This window comes from Stenella coeruleoalba, assembly GCF_951394435.1.
Source record: "Stenella coeruleoalba genome assembly, chromosome: 8".
Classification (NCBI taxonomy): Eukaryota; Metazoa; Chordata; class Mammalia; order Artiodactyla; family Delphinidae; genus Stenella; species Stenella coeruleoalba.
The window spans coordinates 7,606,577-7,625,890 of NC_137154.1; the positions used below are offsets into that span (position 1 = coordinate 7,606,577).

At 57.0% G+C, this 19,314-nt stretch overlaps 1 protein-coding gene across 5 annotated transcripts; it reads left to right on the forward strand.

Annotated features, from left to right (window-relative positions):
* Positions 1-1,275: 1,275 nt before the first annotated feature.
* On the forward strand, positions 1,276-16,249 carry RASGRP2 (RAS guanyl releasing protein 2). Of its 5 annotated transcripts, none has more exons than XM_079929676.1 (16): positions 1,276-1,500; positions 3,359-3,499; positions 4,813-4,856; positions 5,184-5,315; positions 6,083-6,233; positions 6,432-6,605; positions 6,765-6,881; positions 8,629-8,910; positions 9,880-9,957; positions 10,164-10,286; positions 10,617-10,732; positions 13,797-13,938; positions 14,205-14,241; positions 14,821-14,997; positions 15,871-15,935; positions 16,100-16,180. In XM_079929676.1, exons 5-15 carry the CDS (start codon positions 6,147-6,149, stop codon positions 15,927-15,929), a joined length of 1,392 nt encoding a protein of 463 aa, XP_079785802.1. In that variant the 5' UTR covers positions 1,276-1,500; positions 3,359-3,499; positions 4,813-4,856; positions 5,184-5,315; positions 6,083-6,146; the 3' UTR covers positions 15,930-15,935; positions 16,100-16,180. The 5 variants fall into 5 exon arrangements, with proteins under 5 accessions (XP_079785802.1, XP_079785798.1, XP_079785799.1 ...); XM_079929672.1 differs by lacking the exon at positions 1,276-1,500 and adding an exon at positions 4,146-4,248 and having other exon boundaries at positions 3,366-3,499; positions 4,794-4,856; XM_079929673.1 differs by lacking the exons at positions 1,276-1,500; positions 8,629-8,910 and adding an exon at positions 4,146-4,248 and having other exon boundaries at positions 3,366-3,499; positions 4,794-4,856; positions 15,871-15,925; positions 16,100-16,249.
* The last annotated feature ends 3,065 nt before the right edge of the window (positions 16,250-19,314 follow it).

Below are 19,314 nucleotides of genomic sequence, written 5' to 3' on the forward strand. Positions count from 1 at the left end.
GCTGTGTCCATACTAGGTCAGCGGCCTGCTAGGCTGGCCGGGGGCGTGGCATCCGCCCGGGTGGGGCCCACCCGGGCCGGGAGCTGGGACTTAGGCCGAGGCCTCCAGGACTACTGAAGATCCATGCGGTTGGGGGCCAGACTCAAAAGGGGGAGGAGCCTCTGGGTGGTTGGCGGCTTCTTGACTCCGCCCGCCCCTAACCCCGCCCCACTGCGGCGTTTAAGGGTCCCTCAGCAGGTGGCTGCGCTAGGTCCAAAGTAAGGAGAGTGTTAGGGCGGGGGACACACACAGACCGTCTAGGCTAGGCCGGTGTTGCCCCTCCTCACTTGGGGAAACTAAGGACCAGAAGGGGCCTGTTTGTAGGTCTCGTTTTACCGAGATTGAGGTGTGGGGGTGGTCCTGCCTCCGCAGCCGGGTAGCAGGGCGGGGCAAGCCTTAGAAGATTTGTTTGGGGCCCGATGGTTTCACAGTGAGTGTGTTTGAACCTGAACAGCCGGAAACGGTTACCGGCTCCCCTAGGCCCGGCTTGTGGGGACCCCAACCGCCTGCGGCTTCCCCTCCCAAGTTCCTCTCTGCCGGGGGGTGGGGGGGGCGTTGGCCAGGCCTCCAGGCTCCAGTTTTCTAGCTGCGGAGAACCCACCCGTCGCTTGCAGCTGCCCCTTTTCATCTGGCCTCATGGGGAGCCAGGCTTCCGGGGCCCCAGTCCCTCCTGTGTGAACTGGAGCTCCCTCTATCCCCAGACCTCGAGGCCCCTTCTCCAGGTAGCCGCGTTTTCATTCCTCCCTCCCCACAAGCCCCTCTCCCCCAAGTGTTCCCACCTTGTCCTAGCCCCTCCCCCAGGCTATCACAAGGACCCGCCGCGCCCACGCCCCAGATCTCTACCCAACCTGTGCCCCCCGCTGCCCGCAGGAAGACGCCCGGCCCCAGGCCGGGTTAGCCCCGTGGGAACGGTTTGTCTCGAAAACAGGAACCCGGGCCGGGGGCTGGGCGGGGCGCCCCTTCCCCACCGCAGTCTGCTTCCTGCCCCTCCCGGCTTCCTCTGCCCCACACCAGGCTGGGCGGGGGACAGGGGGGTGTCTGTGATGGGGGGAGAGGACCGGTGGTTTAGTTCCCCCCTTCCATGTCCCGTGCGGCCTGACCTCCCCTCACCCACCCTCGGCGCGGCCCGTGGCGCAGCCCCCCCGCCCGCGGCCCTCGTCTCCCGGGCGGCGCGGCAGGGCAGGGGTTAAGCTGCCGCAGGGACCGCCGCGTGCGGGGCGAGAGTGAGCCCCCGATGGGGGAGGCGCAGCCGCCGGTGCGGAGCCCGGCGCAGGGGCGGGAGGGGAGGGGAGGGGAGGGGAGAGGAGGGGGCGGCCGCGGCGCGGGGGCGGGGCGGCGGGGAGCGGGGCCGCGGCGCGGAGAGCGGGCGGGAGCCGCAGCCGCAGCGAGGTCGGCGGGCGGGAGAGCACGGAGGTGGCGCCAGTCGGGCCGGGTGCGGGCTTCTTGCCGCGGGTCCCAAGTGTGAGTGAATGAGCGCGGGGCGGGGGGGTGCTCAGGGCAGAGGAGGCCCGGCCCCTAGGGGCCCTTGAGGGCGGCGCAGACGGGCTGGGGGCGGCGGGTGGGTTGGTGGGTGGGGAATCTGCGGCCCGGGTCAGGGCTTAGGAGGGACCTGCCGAGAGACCCGAAGCTCCCTGGACAAGCGCGGGAGGGGGCGGCAAACGGGGCGCACCCGGCTCTTCCTAGCCACGTCTCAGCGGGACCTTCCCCGGCGAAGCCCCCATTTGACAGATGAGAAAATTGAGGCTTCGAGAGACCAAGTGACTCTCAAGGTCACACAGCGAGGAAGCGGGAGAGCCGGGGGGGTGATGACTCTGGGTGGCTCCTAGGAAAAGTCTACCAGAGAACTCCATAGAGGAGCCCCCCGCTCCCCCCCCCCCGCAGCCCGGGGGAGTATGTGTAGGGGCGGGGTACCTTCTGTGGGGCAAGGCTTTGCCAGCGTCCGTGGGTACGGGATGTCAGGTCGCTGGGGCCGCAGGGCTGGCCCTAGATCGCAGATGAAGGGGGCGGGGGCGGAATGGGCGTGTGTGCATACCCACCGGGTGTGTGCATGTGTGGGAGAGTGTACATGCGTGTAGGTGCACTGCCTTGCGCGTGTGCACACGTGTGCGGATGTCGCGCTGCTGTGGCCGCGGAACTCCAGGCTGGCCTGGCTCTAGTGAGCAGCAGGGCCGGAAGCCGGCCGCTCCAACGGGTTTGCATTCTGGGGTAGAGAGCTGGGTATGTGTGTCCGAGGTTTCCTTCGTTCAGGTGTGCGAGGTCTGTGGGTGCCATTGTGTGTGAGAGAGAGAGTATGGGAGGTAATTGCCTGAGGCTCGGCTTCTTGGGAGCCTCAGGCATTCTTGCACCCCGATGTGGGTCCCTGGTCTCGGGTGTGGAATGAGTGTCTCTGCATGGGTGCGTATATTCCCGCCAGTGACTGGAGCGGCTGGTGGAGTCGTACAGGCACTCTCCACCCCGCACGGTGCTAGCGCCCCCTTCTGGGCACCCTGCTCTGTGCTCGAGTGTGGACGGCCTGTGTGTGCACTCAGTTCGACTGTGCAGTATGGGGACCTGCGTCAGGGTCTGGGGATGAAGATAGCCTGCGGAAGGTCTGAGCCGGGACCCTTGGGGCCTTCACGGAGGCGGTGGCTTGGGAGCGCGCGGTTCCCAGGCTCAGGCTTCCCGCTGACGCCTCCGGGCCGCAGTGGGCTCCCCGCTCCGCCCTCTCCGCCCCCCACCCCCCCGCCCCAGGAATGTTCCTCTCCGCTCCGGCCCGCCTCCCCAATGGCAGGCCCCTGGGGGCTGCCACAGCCCCGCCTTCCTTTCCGGGGAGCCCAGGAGGGGGCGACGCGGGCAGGACGCCTGGGTTCCTCCCCCCTCTCATCCCAGGGAGAAATTCCTCCGAGGTCCCCTCAGGCTCTGGGTTCCCAAAATAACCCTGCGGGGGAAGGGAGGCTGTGAAGGGAGGGAAGCGGGAGGGGCGCAGAACTGAGCTGCGGGGTGCTGCAGGTGCCTCTGGGGAGAGGACGTGAGGAGAAGAGGGCCTGCGGGGAGGGGGGCTGGGACACTAACCAGCCCCCCGAGTTCTGGCTCGTCCCTATCCCCGGGGAGTCCCTCAGCCCTCCCACGACTCCAAGGGTGGGCCGGAAGCTTCTTGGTCAGTTCGTTTCCCAACTGGTGGGTTGCAACATCCCGGGCCAGTTAACCCCAGGAGTGGCCGCGGCGGACGACTCCGCCCCTGCCCAGCAGGGGGCGTGCCTGCCCCGCCCCATTTCTGTCCGCGGGGCCGCGCCCCTGGCCCGCGCCTCCGCAGACTCCGGCTCTGTCTCTCCCGGGACAGGGGTCAGGTCCGAGCCCCGTGGAGGCTCTCGGAGCGCAGCTTGGCCCAGCCTACCCGCGCCGGAGGCCATGGCGGGCACCCTGGACCTGGACAAGGGCTGCACGGTGGAGGAGCTGCTCCGTGGTTGCATTGAAGCCTTCGGTGAGTGGCACGGGAGGACACGCCCAGCCTGAGACCAGCCGGGAGCCTGAACCCTGACCCCTGCCTCCCAGGGCAGACCTCTGCCCAACTCGCATCCTGCAGCCTCTTTGGCGAAAGTCTCCTCTTCATCCCGGGGTAGAGAGATCCACACGGTGCAGAAAGAGAAAAGGTTTCCCTTCCCTAGTATACCAGCGTTGAAGGGAGGAGCGACGGGGTCCCTAGACTCTGACCCACGAGGACCGTTATCTGTCTCCCCGGGGGATCCGGAGGAACTCGCTGTTGCGGCCTGGAAGCTGTTTCCGGCTGATGGGGGGTGGCTTATCTGGTGAAGGGGTGCCCCTTCCCCAGGCACTCAGGAAATGACCTCTGGATTCTTGACCCCGCGGAACCCGTCTCCTTCCGCCCCAGCTGGTTCCCCTCCAGACTACAGGCCCGACTCAGACGCTCCTCTCCTCTAGTTCCTCGGATCCTGCCTTATCCCTCTTCCACCCTACCTTTACTTTATAATCTGCCTCCTGGTTTCGGAGCCCTGGGAAAGCCGGAGGCGGCCGGGAGCCAGAAACCCGGCAGGCTGCGGGGTAGGGTTTAGGGACCGAAGCTGCGGGACGTAGGGTCAACCCGCTTCTCCTTGACCCCTCGGAGTTAGATGACTCCGGGAAGGTGCGGGACCCGCAGCTGGTGCGCATGTTCCTCATGATGCACCCCTGGTACATCCCTTCCTCTCAGCTGGCGGCAAAACTGCTGTACGTATATCCTTCGCCGGCCTCGCCAAGGGCCCTGCAGTCCGCATCCATAAGGGAGCCCCGCTGCCCAGCGGGGGCAGAGGATGGGCTTCGCTCCTAGAGCGTGGGCCACTCCCACATCACAGAATTCAGGATTGGCCCAGGCTGCAGCTAGGGCCTAAGCTCCACCCCTTTCCTCCCCTTAGACCTAAGGCCCCGTCCCCGGGTCTCTCCCCAGCCTAGGCCTTGCTCTGTCCTCCCCACAGCCTAGGACCTGTTCCTACTCCCAGCGCAGGTCCTGCCTCTTGCTTCTCTCCCAGAACCCAGGTCCTGCTCTCAGCCTCTCCCAGAATCTGGCCCCCATTCCATCCAGGCACCCTCCCAAAGCTCACACCTCACCTCTGCTTTCAGCCCCTTTCCAGAGCTTGGGCCCTGCCCGCCCCAGACCCCACCCCTAGAATTTCTCCTAGAACCAGGCCCTGCCCTCAGCCTCCCCCAAGAACTCGGGTTCCCTCCCCCGCCTCCTGTTCTCGAGTAAGTCTCCATGCTTGCTTTCCTTAACTCTGCTTCACCTACCAACAATCCCGGAAGGACGACTCCAGTTCGCTTCAGGTGAAAACATGCCATCTGGTCAGGTGAGTCTTCCTCTTGGGGCTCTGTCCCCTCCTCTCCTCCCTTATCTCAGGCTTCAGACTGGCCTGAAGGAGTGGAAATAGCTCGTTCTGGAAGCTGGTCATGTGGGTTTGAACCTGGCTCTGTCCATGGTGGTGGTGCTGCCGCAGGCTTGCCCCTTCCTGGTCCTGGCCCGGTCCCTGTTTTCTGATCTGCCCAGTGCGGGTAGGGAAGGAAAGAGCTGGGCAAGGGGAACCACAGTTCGAGGCTCTTTCCCCCTCTCTGGGGGACTACAGTCCTAGGGGATGGTGGGGGAAGGGCTGCCTTGAGTGACTCTGAACCTCCACCAGGTACTGGATCTCAGCATTCCCAGCAGAGTTTGATTTGAATCCTGAGCTCGCTGAGCAGATCAAGGAGCTGAAGGCTCTGCTAGACCAAGAAGGGAACCGCCGGCACAGCAGCCTCATCAACATCGAGAGCGTGTGCGTGGGGGGAGCTCGGAGGGCTGGGCAGGGCACTCAGCATCCTACACCATCTGCACTTAATAAATGTTTGTCGAATTGAATGGGTGAGGGTCATGTCACTCTTGCTTAAAAACCTTCTATGGCTTCCTATCGTCTTCAAAATGCCTCGGCTGGGGATTAAGGCCTTTCATAGTCTCAGGCCAGCTTGGCATTCCTGCCTCATCTTCCACAGCCCACCACCCCATACCAGGCACCTCATACTGCAGCTGCACGGGTCCACTCACCATTCTGCAGCTCCTGCATCCTTTCCCACCATGGCACTTTGCTCATGTCCCCTTGCCTCCTCCTCCGTGTTATCAAAACTTAGCACAAGTGTGGAGTGTCTGTGGACTCTTTCAGGGCAGAATTTGTCGTTCCTGCCTCTGTTCCTCCATGACACTTCGTGCAGACCTCTGCCCAAAGACCTCCACACTTGTGCCACGCTATTTCGTGATTGTTTGTTTCTGTGTCTGTCTCCCTCAGTAGACTGTGAGCTCCTCGGGGGCAGGAACCGTGTCTTGCTCATCTCTGTACCCCCAGCGCCTAGCACAGTGCCTGGCACAGAGTAGGTCTTCCATAAATCTGTGTTGAGTGTGTGATGAGGGGGAGATTGCAGGAGGTGCTGGGACTGGGGACATTCGTGCTCTGCACAGTGTCTCGCGGTCAGCGTGAGTGGCATGAGTGTAGGGCCACGAGGGGTGGGGCATCTCCAGCAAAGGACTCACTGCCCCGCCCCACTCCCCCAGCCCCACCTACAAGTGGAATCGGCAGGTGACCCAGAGGAACCCTGTGGAACAGAAAAAGCGCAAGATGTCCCTGTTGTTCGACCACCTGGACCCCATGGAGCTGGCGGCACATCTCACCTACTTGGAATATTGCTCCTTTTGCAAGATCCTGGTGCGGCCCAATGGCCTTCGGTCAGGGAGCGGGTGTGGGCTGGGGAGGGGGTGCCAGGGGGGGCAGGGTCTCTGGGATAGGTGGGGTCACAGGGTGGGTCTGGGGTTTCAGTGTAACCACCAAAGGGCCGCTGGAGGATGAGGAGCGGCCATTGGTGAGGGGAGGGGCCCCAGGGTGCTGAGGCCACTGTGCCTGCAGTTCCAGGACTATCACAGTTTTGTGACTCACGGCTGCACCGTGGACAACCCTGTCCTGGAGCGATTCATCTCCCTCTTCAACAGTGTCTCGCAGTGGGTGCAACTCATGATTCTCAGCAAGCCCACAGCGCCGCAGCGGGCCCTGGTCATCACACACTTCGTCCACGTTGCAGAGGTGCCTGCTCCTCCCCTTCCCCCCAACCTCCCAAATTGCCAGTAGGGCTGAGTCCCTCCTTTCCCCTAACCCACTGCCAGGTCTTCTCCAGAAAAGCTGAGCCAAATTCTGGGCCCACTCAGTGACTCACTGCCTCATCTCTCTCCATTTATTCCCCAGAAACTCCTGGAGCTGCAGAATTTCAACACGCTGATGGCGGTGGTCGGGGGCCTGAGCCACAGCTCCATCTCCCGCCTCAAGGAGACCCACAGCCACGTGAGCCCAGAGACCATCAAGGTGCTTGAGACTCGGGGGGTCAGGGGAATGGCCTGGTCAGCCTTCCCAGGGCTGGCCTCGCTGAGAACTCCCAGCAGTGCTGGGGGCTGGGCACTCCCTCTTCATTTGATAAATGAGGAAACTGAGTCTGGGGGTTAAATCCTTTTCCAGTTGCACAGTGAAAGCAGCAGAGTGGAGTCTCACAGGTCTGCCGAACTTCAAAGCTCGTGCTTTACTCTTCCCCTGCTTATTTTATTTTATTTTATTTTATTTGGTCGTGCCGCACACATGTGGGATCTTAGTTCCCTGACCAGGGATCAAACCCCTGTGCCCCCTGCAGTGGAAGCACCGAGTCTTAACCACGGGACCACCAGGGAAGTCCCTATTTTATTTTAAAAAACATAACTGGTGACATACATATAGAAAAGTCTATAGAACATAGGTACAGTTAAAAAAAAATAGAAAACGCCTGTGTAACTACCACTCAGGTCAAGAAGTAGAACACTGCCAGCCCCCGAAGCTCGCAGCACCTTAGCGCATAACTCCGTCCTCATCAGAGGCAAACAATGTCATAACATTCCTAAGGATGATGACCTTGCTTTTCTTTCTTTCTTTTTAAAAATTTTTATTTATTTATTCATTTATTTTGGCCATGCTGCGCGGCATGTGGGATCTTAGTCCCCAAACCCGTGCTCCCTGCAGTGAAAGCTCAGAATCCTAACCACTGGACCACCAGGGAATTCCTGACCTTGTTTTTCTTGATAGCTTTACCACCTGTGCATGCATCCCAAAAGCATGTGCGTTTCTTGTTGCCTGTTTTTGAACCTCCTATGAGTGGAATCGTGTTGTATACGTGATTTTACTCCTTGCTTCTTTCATTCTTACATTCTGTTATGTGGAGCAATTGTTCATTCACTTCCGTTACCGTATAATGTTTTAGTCCACCCCGATTTGTGTATCTCCTCTACTATTGAACATTTGGGGTTTTTCCAGTTTGGGCTGTTACGAATGATACCACTAAGAATATTCTTCGAAATCATCGTCCTGTGCTGCTCTGCCTCCCTGATCCTCAGTTTCCTCTCCTGTGAAATGGTTTTTTAAAAAATGATTTATTTATTTATTTTCTTTATGTTTTTGGCTGTGTCGGGTCTTAGCTGCGGCACGTGGGGTCTTCATTGAAGCTTGCGGGATCTTTTGTTGCGACGTGGGCTCTTCATTGTGGCGTGCGGGCTTCTCTCTAGTTGTGGCGCACAGGTTCCAGAGTGCTGGGCTCTGTAGTTTGCGGCACGCAGGCTCTCTTGTTGAGGCGCGCGAGCTCAGTAGTTGCGGCACAGGGGCCTAGATGCCTCGCGGCATGTGGGATCTTAGCTCCCTGACCAAGGATCAAACCCGTGTCCCCTGCATTGGAAGGTGGGTTCTTTACCACTGGACCACCAGGGAAGTCCCCTCTTCTGTTAAATGTTGATGATAATCTGTGCCCAGGCCTGGTGTAGAGGTGTGGTATTTGGTAGTGGGTGTCCCTTTGAACTCGTGACCTATGAATTCTGATTCCCAGGGGCTAAGGGAGCCAGTGTTGGGGGATAGTGAGGGAGGCTTTTGACCTTTCACCCATCCCTGACCCTGACTCCACATCCTCTCCCACATTTCCAGGGCTGGGCAGGGGAAGGAGAGCTGAGCTTGAGATATGTGATGTGTACGTGATGTGTGTGTGTGTGTGTGTGTGTGTGTGTGTGTGTGTGTGTGTGACCCTCTGCCCTTTGTCCCCCAGCTCTGGGAAGGTCTGACAGAACTAGTGACGGCCACTGGCAACTATGGCAACTACCGGCGCCGGCTGGCAGCCTGCGTGGGTTTCCGCTTCCCCATCTTGGGTGTGCACCTCAAGGACCTGGTGGCCCTGCAGCTGGCGCTGCCTGACTGGCTGGACCCCACCCGGACCCGACTTAATGGGGCCAAGATGAAGCAGCTCTTCAGCATCCTGGAGGAGCTGGCCATGGTGACCAGCCTTCAGCCCCCAGTGCAAGCCAACCCCGACCTGCTGAGCCTGCTGACGGTGAGGGGCCAGGCAGCAGGGTCGACAGCTGCACCTGGTCCTGCAGGCTCGGCCTTGGGTTCTCAGTTATGATCGAAGAACTGACACCCAGCCTGGGCCCCAAGGCTGGAGTGAACTTGGAGAAGGGTTCTAGGCTCCAGATGGGGCTGTGGGCCCCTGAGGCTAACATGTGGACTTGAGGCTGGGCCTGGGCCCTGGGTTGAGTTCCTAGCAGTGGGCTGTGTTCAAGGTTTGGGGTCAGACTCTGGATTCTGGGTGTAGGGGTGGCTTTTATTTTATTTTTTTAATTTTTAGTTTTTGGCTGTGCTTCGTGGCTTGTGGGATCTTAGTTCCCTGACCAGGGATGGAACCCGCACCCTCGGCAGTGAGAGGGCCGAGTCCTAACCCCGGACTGCCAGGGAGTTCCCCAGGGGCGGCTTTTAAACATGGCCCTGAGCTCTGAGTTTCTGGGCTTGGTCTTGGACTTGGTTTTGAGCCCTAGCGTAGGAGTTGGGTTCTAGTCCAGATCTGGACTAGGTTCTGATCGTTGGGCTGGGGCTTAGGTTTTAAGGCTTGGTGTGAAGTCTTACCTGTTTCTAGGTTCCGGACTGAGATGGGGATTGGAATCTGAGCTGGAGTCTGGTGGCTGGGCGGGGTCAATCTGAGCTGGAGTCTGGTGGCTGGGCGGGGTTCTATGTTGGCGGGAATCTCAGAGCTCTCAGCTGGGTTGCGACCTGGAGTCTCGGCTGAGATCTTGACAGTGCCTTGTGTTCAAGGTTTGGGGCCGAGATACAGGTTCTGGTCTGTGTGCTAGGCTGGCGTGTGGTTGCTGGGATGTGTTCTAAGCTGGCCTTCGTCCTGAGTCTAGCTTCTGGGCCAGGCTCGGGGCTGGGCTGCGACCTCTAGGTGGACCTGTGGGTCTGAGTTCTGGGCAGTGGACTCCTGAGAGCAGCGGAGGCCAGTGGGCGTGATCAGACCTGTATGTCCCAGGTGTCTCTGGATCAGTATCAGACAGAGGATGAGCTCTACCAGCTGTCCCTGCAGCGGGAACCGCGCTCCAAGTCCTCGGTGAGGGACGGAATCGCTGCGTACCCACTCGGCCCATCCTCTTCCTCCCCCACCTCTGCCCTCCTGGGAGTTCCAAGATTAGAGGCTACCTCACCCATCCTGCTCGTTGGGCAGGCTTCCTTGTCCCCAGGGCTTGCCCTCTCTCCTCCACTGGGCCCTGGGCTTCCTCACCTCTGGCCCTCTCTCAGCCTCGACCATTCCCACAGCCAACCAGCCCCACCAGCTGCACGCCGCCTCCCCGGCCCCCGGTGCTGGAGGAGTGGACCTCAGCGGCCAAACCCAAGCTGGATCAGGCACTCATGGTGGAGCACATTGAGAAGATGGTGGAGGTGAGACTCCGTGGCAGCCAGCTCTGGAGTCTGCGGGGTGGGGGGACAGGTCCGTAGTGGTCAATCAAGGCTAGTTTTGCCAGGGCACTGCCCTGGGAGCCACCACCAGTGCCAGGTTCAAGGGCCAACACTCAGTCTCCAGAAGGCACGGGGTGCAGCTGATAGGTGGGGTTGGGATGGGGGTACGGAGAAGGGAGGTGGTGGGGGAGACAGACAGCTGCACACGGCTGAGACGCCCGCCCTTCATCACTAGGACTGGGAATGTGGGCAGGGTGGGGCTAATGCTCCTTTTATCCTCCCCTCCCCCATGTGTCCCTCTGTGTACTCCAGTCTGTGTTCCGGAACTTCGATGTCGATGGGGACGGCCACATCTCACAGGAGGAGTTCCAGATCATCCGTGGGAACTTTCCTTACCTCAGCGCCTTTGGGGACTTCGACCAGAACCAGTGAGGAGGCCTGGGGGCAGGGGGAGAGGGAAAGCAGACTCACTTCCCCTTGGGTTTTAGTTTCCTCCCGTGCAAGATGAGGACATTGAACCAGATGATCTTGAGGGAGGAAGCCACCCATGTGGGGAGGGGCTCTTATTTTCGGGGAGGCTTCCAGCTGCAGAGGCACAGGGTTACCTCACTTATTCAGACCGAAGAGGGGGTGGGGGGACTCCACCTGAATCTTGCAAAGACGGTGGCCTGGGGACTGTGGCTACATAAATGCCATCTTATTTGTGGAGCTCAGCTGGCAAAAGGCGTGGGCACGCCGAACTCCTGGGTAGCCTGTCCTCATGAATAGATAAGAAAGGCCCGCAGTTCGCAGCACCCACTTGCTTATCAACAATTCACAATTCACATGCTGACAATTTGGACAAGCAGCTGGTTCTCTGGAGTAGGTTAAACATGCACCCATGTTCGCACCCTGGCTTTGCTGAGCGGACAAAATTCCAATCAAAATTTATAGTCCATCCCAGGTCGATTTACTTTTCAATGTTATCCATATTTCAAAAAGCTGGGGTTTTTCCCATATTATAAAAATGCATGGTTAAAAAAAAATCCAGGTAGCAAAATAGATTTATAGTGAGCAAAGTGTAAAAGGTAAGAAGTGAAAATTCCCTCCCTCCTTTCCCACTCAGAGGTTGTCATTAGTAACTATGTTAGTAACATTACTGGTGTGGCAATGCCTGTATCTTTCCAGTCTTTTTTTCATGCGTGTTGCAAATTGTTAGCGAATTTGTCTGTGTCTGTTTCATAGACAAACAGGATGATGGTATAAATCTAGTTCCGCCAGTGGCGTTCATTGTAGTTGCTTTGTTTCTCCTCCCAGCGTTGGGAACAAATAGTTGAAAACAGAGTTTTCTCTGAGTTGAAAACAGTTCCCTGTCACCTCCCTGCGTTAGGGTGGAGTTTTTCCAGGCCACACTTTTAGGGAGGGTGCAGCCCTTGGAGACCTTCAAGGCGTCAGCTTCATGCAGGCGTCTCAGCCTTAACTCCCCACCTCCTGCAGGCCCCAGGCAGGTATCAAAATCCAGCACCCGGCTCCTGGGGCAGCCACAGCTCACTGAATCAATTCGAAGATCTCTCTTTGTTTCTGAAACTTGGGGGATTCCGTTTCTTACAAACTCACCTATGCATTTAAAGCAATTTTTGATATATTTTAAGCAGCATCTGGGTATTTGTGGCAGTAGGGTTTTCAGGGTTTTTTGTTTTTGTTTTTAAATCACTGTCTTGACAGAACTGCATGCTTTGTGTTTTTTTACTTTTGTTTTCCACTTAAACCCTCATCATGGACATCTTTCCAGGCCGATTCATGCAGAACTACCTCATTCTTTAGAACAGCTGCAGAGCATTACACTGTGTGGCTGGGCCATCATTTGCCTCACCATTCTCCTGCTGATGGACACGTAGACTGTTCCCAGTTTTTCGCTATTAATATCCACCATGCTACTGTGAACATCTTTGTACCCATGCACTCAGACCACTATTTTTGTAGGAGAAATTCCTAGAAGTGGGATAATTGGATCAAAAGATATGCACATTCTAAATTAGAAGAGAGACTGCCAAGGTGACCTCAGGCAAGGTTGTGCCAGCTTGCACTCCCATCAGCAGTGAACGAGTGCCCATTTCCCAACTTCCTTGCCAACAGTGGATGCTATAATAAGCTTTACAATTTTGCCAGTCTAATTGGCAAATGGCGTCTTGGTTAAATCTGCATTTCTTTAATACTAGTGGGGGTAGGAGATCTTCATATGTTTACTGGCCACTTCTATTTCTTCTGTAAATTGCCTGTTCATGTCCTTTGTCCATTATTCCACTGGGTTTGTGAGTCTTTTTCTCATTGATTTCTAGAATCTCTGTTAATGGATATTAACCCTTGGTGTTGAATATGTTTGCAAATATTTTCTCCCAGTCTGTCATTTATGTTGTCCTTTTCCATATAAAATTTTTTAAAAATGTGTGCTCAATATGTCAGTCTTTTCCTTTATGGCTTCTCGGATTTGTGTTATGCGTAGAAAGGCCTTCATCCCCTCAAGATTACAAAATTCTTCCCTTATACCTTTTCAGATACTTTGAAATTCTTATGTTTTACATTAGTGTTCTGAATTTAGTGGGAATTAAGTTTTCATGAACAGTGTGAGATAGGAGCCTAGGTTTACATATTTTCATAAACCATCAGTCGTCCCAATGTACCACTGATTTGAAGGACAACCTGGATCACGTAAATACAATGGGCAGGCGTTTCCGACAAGGGCCACCCCTGGTGGAAATAGCTCCCAGTGACCCAGCATCTATTAACCATTACAGATGCTGTTGTCAATGTTCCATGTGCACTATCTCATTTAAGCCTTACCCAAAGGCCTCTGAGGTGTAGGAACTATCATCGTCCCCATTTATAGAAGAGGAAACCGAGGGATGGGGCTTGAAGTCACACAGAGAAGAAGTAGAGCCCAAATTTGAACTGAGTTCTGTCCATCTCCAGAGCACGTGCTCACTCTTTCCCTAAAATATGTGAATGGATGAAAAACAAGGGCTCCGTGGGGAAGCCCTGGATTACCTTTCTGGCAGGATTATGCAAGAGTGAGACAGGTGCAGCTTTTCCCAATCTTACCTGGTCCCCAAACTCATCAGAGATCTCTTAATTCTCAGGGCTCCGGACTGGTGTTCCACAGAGCTCACTTTGGGAAACAGAAGCTGATAATCCCATGGGGAAGTGCAGAGCAATTTTAGTTTACACACCAACTCTGTGAAGTGAGCAGGGCAGGAATTATGATCCCCATTTTTCCAGGGAGGAAACCCAGGGCAATTGACTTGCCCAAGACCACACAACTAGTTAGTAACAGCTACTACATCTGCCTGACTCCAAGTCTAGTGTTCTTTCTCTTTCCTGCACCAGGGGTCCAAAATCAGGAGTCGGTGAGGACCTTTAACTTGGTAGGGGTTTTTCCCAGTGGGATGGGTTAAGCTGGTGGTGGGTGGTCCCAGGGAGGCCCCCAGAGCTGAGGCCCTCCCCCTTCCCGGACAGGGATGGCTGCATCAGCAAGGAGGAGATGGTCTCCTACTTTCTGCGCTCCAGCTCTGTGCTGGGTGGCCGCATGGGCTTCGTACACAACTTCCACGAGAGCAACTCCTTGCGCCCGGTCGCCTGCCGCCACTGCAAGGCCCTGGTGAGCCCCCGCCCAAGCCACACCCCTCCAGCACCGGCCCCGCCCCATCCACGCCCACCCTCCCTTCTGGCCCCGCCCCTGCCAGAGCCTTCTCAGCCTAGGCAAACCTTAATTCCACCTGCCTCCCCTCTTGCTGTTCTGAACAAAACCCTGAGGGGGGCCCTAAGGCTCCAGAAAGGGTCAGTCCCACTCCCTGCCCATGGAAAGGAAGTAGAGTCATCCCCTCTAAACCCCTCCCCCCTACTACGGCCCCTCCTCTATTTCAGATCCTGGGCATCTACAAGCAGGGCCTCAAATGCCGAGGTGAGATGGAGTTGCAAGGCTGCTGGGCTGAGTTTTTTGGGAAGAGTTACTATCTGGGTGAATATTCTCATTTTGGTGGGGTAATTGCCAAGGAGTGAAGTACCTTAGAGCCAAAGAGGCATGCTGATTGATGTGAAGGGGGTAGCCTTTAACGGGGCTTTTGTTGGGACTTCCCTGGCCATCCAGTGGGTAAGACTCCGTGCTTCCACTGCAGGGGGTGTGGGTTCGACCCCTGGTCTGGGAAGTAAGATCCCGCCTGCCTCGCAGTTTTGCCAAAAAAACCCCCCAGAAACCAAAAACCAAAACAAGCAAACCAAAAACCCAAAAAACAACCAACAACAAACAAACAAACAAAAACCAGGGCCTTTATTTTGGTGAGGCAGCTGCCCAGGAACAGGGAGCTTTGGAGAGGGCACAGACTGCCGAGTAGGATGAAGAGGCACTTGGAAAGGAGGCTCTTGTTTTGGTGGGGCAGCTGCTCAGGAGCAAAGGGACCTGGGGAGAGGTGCAGGCCTGTGGAATGGGGTGAAGGGTATTCTGATCAGTTGATCTGGCTGGGCTCCCCATCTGCCTCCCCAGCCTGTGGTGTTAACTGCCACAAGCAGTGCAAGGATCGTCTGTCAGTTGAGTGCCGGCGCCGGGCCCAGAGTGTGAGTCTGGAGGGGTCTGCACCCTCACCCTCACCCACACATACCCACCATCGCGCCTTCAGCTTCTCCCTGCCCCGCCCTGGCAGGCGAGGCTCCCGGCCTCCAGGTAAGAAGGGGTCTCTTTTTGTACTGGCCTGTGGAGGGAGGGAAGCAAGGCCATGGTGGCATAGTATTACTTTCTCCAGGATGGAAATTATTGCAGAGTTTGTAATTGTCTTATTTTGGTAGGGTGATGGAGAAGGGCTGGACAGGTAAGGGTGTCAGAAGGTGACCAGGGAGCCCTCAACCCTCTGAGGCTGAGGAGGACAGAGACTAATAAATAAAAAAGAGTAAACGTGAAAGAGACTTCAAGATTCAATTTGCACTCTTATTTTGTTAGGGGGATTGACAATGGGTTGGAGAGGGAGTTTTGTGAGCCATTTGCCTGTGTTTCCCTTTTTGGCTGCTTTGGAGGCTATTCTGAGAAAAGTCCCTTGCCTCCCAAAGCTCCCAGCAGCTCTCTTGGGGCCATTGGTGGTTCTAGGTCAGTTTTCTGAATGACAATTCCTCAAATGATTATTTTGCTGAGAACACTCTGAACAACCATGTTCAACTGGGGTCTAAGGCAGTTGACCACAACTGTTCAGACTGGCATAAGTCCTCAAAAATAGAGGCAGGCACAGGGCATAAGTTCTCAGATACAGAAAAGATGAAACCATTTGCATTGAGCCTTCCAGAAGTGCTGGGGTCTAAAATGTAAAACACACACAAAACTGACATTTAAGCAAACCGCACCGATAAATCTGTGGCTGCAAAAAAGCTGTGGCAAAATGAAAATTTAGAAAAAGAGCCTCAAAAATTGGGCCTTTTGGTCATTCAGTGAATGATTGTGGATGGTTCTGCTTCTGGGATGGGGCCGGGTGCCTCCAGTGATGGGGGGAAGGGCTGCTGAGGGCACAGGGACCCAGGAATTGGTCCTGTGACACCCCCCTCCCTGCAGAGATCCGAGAGGAGGAGGTTCAGACGGTGGAGGATGGCGTGTTTGACATCCACTTGTAATTGATGGTGAGCCCCCCTGCAGCCTGGGCAGAGCCTCCCCACTCAGGGCTGGGGCAATGGGGGGATGGGTGGGACGGGCGCTCTGTCCAAATGGCCCAGGCCAGGTGGAATCCTGCTTTTTGGGGGAGTGGGGAGGGTCTTCCTCACAACCTCTGTTTTCTTCTTCCCAGCTGTGACTGGATCAAGCACTCATGCCTGCTTTGGAGAAAAGACTTGGACCAGAGCAGGGAGCCTGGGGCGCTGTGGCGGCAGGCCGGGGCTGGGGGGCGGGGTGTGAGGGTGGCATGCAGCTGAGGGCAGGGCCAGGGCTGGTGTCCCTAAGGTTGTACAGATTCTTGTGAATATTTGTGTTTTCCAGACGGAATAAAGGCCCAAGTAATTAACCTGGACTATCAGTGCCTAGAATCCTCGCGGGGGCAGAGGGCAGGGGTCCGTAAGCACAGGGACTAGAACTGTGGCGCAGGAAACTCTGTAGTCAGAGAATCTTGGGAGATCTGGAATCTCATGTGTCTGGAATCTTGGGGGGAGGTAGAATTGTGGGGGATAGAGCCTTAGAACCAGGAAACCGTGGAACAGAGAGTTTTGGGGGGAGATCTAGAATCTCTAGGAGTCCAGAATCTTGGGGGCCTAAAACTTGAAAGTAGAATTGCTGAGCCTGGTGGTCATGTATAGCCGTAGCCTTCAGCCCGCAGCTGAATTTCCCTTGCTTGACAGGTGGTCTTTCATCCTCTGCTTGTATACTTCCAGCAACGGGGAGCTCACTACAGAGAATCATGGGAGGGAGGGGGCAGCCCTGAGTGCTGGGTGTGGGGGAAGGAGCGAGGGGGGCACGCTCCTTGGGCTTGCAGCCTCCTGGCCTGGCGCTGCTGCCAGCCGGAAGGACAGGGACTTCCAGAGGAAATGCATATCGATCCTCTGTCAGCCTCTGGCAGCCTCTCCCAACCCAGCTCTTCCCTCCCGAGTTTGCAGCATGGAGGTTTTGGGGGGTCACCACTACCTGAGGAAGGCTAAGGCCACTTCAGAGGCTGGTCTTGGTGAGGAGGGTGGACTGGGGGTCTTCGAAAGGTTCTGAAGCTGAGCCAGGCTGCCCCTGGGGTGAGGAGGCTCTAGACAGCAGTCTGAGAATGGGAGCTACCTCCCCAGCTCCCCTCCCCCAAGCTGAGGCATGTCCTACAGCAACTGCGGGTTGTCCTGGGAGTGGAGGCCTGAGCACCCCAACTCCTACCTGCAAAGCACAATATCTGAGGACCTGGCAATGGCCTCAGCCCCCTCCCTCAAACTTCCTTGACCCCATGCCCATCTTTCCCTTTGAGGCCCCACTCCCCCTGGCCCACTCCTCATCTGGGGTACCTCCGCCTCCCACCCTGTTACTTCTCAGCTGCAGCTCTGCCACCTGTTGGGCCGCCCAGCCCTGTCCCCCGTTGGGCCCCCCGCACTGCCCCTCCTTCCGTCTTCAGCCCCCTCCCTTCCTTCCTCCTCTGGAGGCTGTAATATCCGTTTCACGATTTGGGGGCTGAGTTGCTATAACAACAGACGGCGATTGTGCTGTGAAGAGCAGCTCGCTCCCTACGCTGCCTCCATCCCTGCAGCCCGGTCGGCTGGCTCCCCTCCCTGCCACCCCCCAGCCCCAGCCTGGCCTCTTCTCAGTGTGTGTGTTTGCAGATGTGTGCCCAGGTCTGCTCCCCCTGGGACTGGGACGTGTGGCCGCCTTTTCACGGTCGCCTGTGTGAATCTGGCAGACGAGCTTCACATCGTGCGCGTGTGTGCACAGGCATGCATACTGTATTCGCTGCATTCTTCCTCCACCGTGTGTCCTCACTGGACTGCGCACGGGAGAAGGGCCACGTTGGGTGGGTGCCTGTTGGGGGGGTGTCTTGAAGTGGTGGGTCCCACCTACATCCGGTACTCTGAAGCCTGGACCTGGGTGGGGGGAGACATCACTGTAGCTGGGGGAGGGGCAGGGAGGTGCAGCAGCTGCCAGGTGACCTTTCCTGCCCTTGATGGGCAAAGGTGGCCCAGGGAGCTGGGGGTGGGGACCAGAGACAAGTGCTCACTCTTGCATCTCTCCCTGCCCCTGCCCTCGCCCCCACCCCTTCCCACACCCATCTATAAGGGTCTGAGTCACTGCGCCTGTCTGTGTGCCCATCTATGCCCTGTTGCCTGGCTGGACACGTCTCTGTGTGTGTGTGTGCGTGTGCGTGTGTGTGTGTGTGTGTGTGTGTGTGTGTAGCCTGCAGGGAGAGGAGCAGTGGGGGATGGGCAGGGCAGTGGGCTCTGGGGTCAGAGAGGCAATTTCACATTCACAGGCCCTGACTCAGCAGTTCCCATTCTCTGGCTCCTCTAGTGGCCTTGGTGGGGCCATCCTGAGGGTCTCTCCAAGGTCAGAGTAGGCCCCCCAAGTCTAGAACCTGGCTCAGGGATCTCTCTTCCCAACCTCTAGGGTCCTACAGCCTGGGTCCCCCTCTCATCCCCTTACAGGCCGGGAGGGAGCTCTCTGGTGTGGGGGAGTGTCCCCATGCATCTACTCAGTAATTGACCACTCTGTGCAAAGTGCCTCGGAGGGCAGGATGACCTCGTGGGCAGGTCCTCTGTGTACACCTGTTCCCCCCCAAGGCATGCATCTGCCTCAGGCACCTGTGTGCACAAGTTTGCGTATGTTCTTGAGCAAGTATATGCTTCTTGTGGGTGTTGTACCATGGGGGGGGGCATTTCTGCACGTGTCCCTGTGTGTCCCCTCGGGAACGCCTATGTGCATGGATAGGTGTGCATGGCTGTGAGTACGCCTCCGAGTGCCCATGCATGCATTTGTGGTCAAATGAGAGTGTTCTTGCACGTTGCCTCTGGCTAAGGACGCGCCAACTACCACTGGCTGTGCAGATCACGGACCCTGCAACAGAAATCAGGGTCCTGGAGTGAGCTGGCAGAATGGTCTTTCACACACACACACACACACACACACACACACTGCCTCCCTCATTCAGAAGCCCAGTGTCCAACTTTGTGATACACACGCTAGGTGCCAGGTCCACCTTGGGTTGGATGAGTGAAGGGGGTCCCCTTCTTTCCAAACTCATACCCATGCATAGTGATGCAGACGCCCTCACAGGGAAGACCTTCACCCCAGCACCACATTCACTCTGAAAATTCTGGTTGAAGTGAGCTGCTGCCAGCTTCCCTTCTGTGGTCCAGGCAGTGTGTATCCACGCCCCTACCCCTCAACCTACTCCTATCCCAGTCCAGAGTTCCAGGCAGGACTGGAAATCAGGCTTCAAACTCTGGGATTCCCATGAGGCAGGGTTGGGAAACCCCAAGCCCCTAGGTCTACCCCGCCCCCATCTCTGCCTTTCCCTCCCCCACCGCGCCTCTGTCCTTTTCCCAGGAAAGA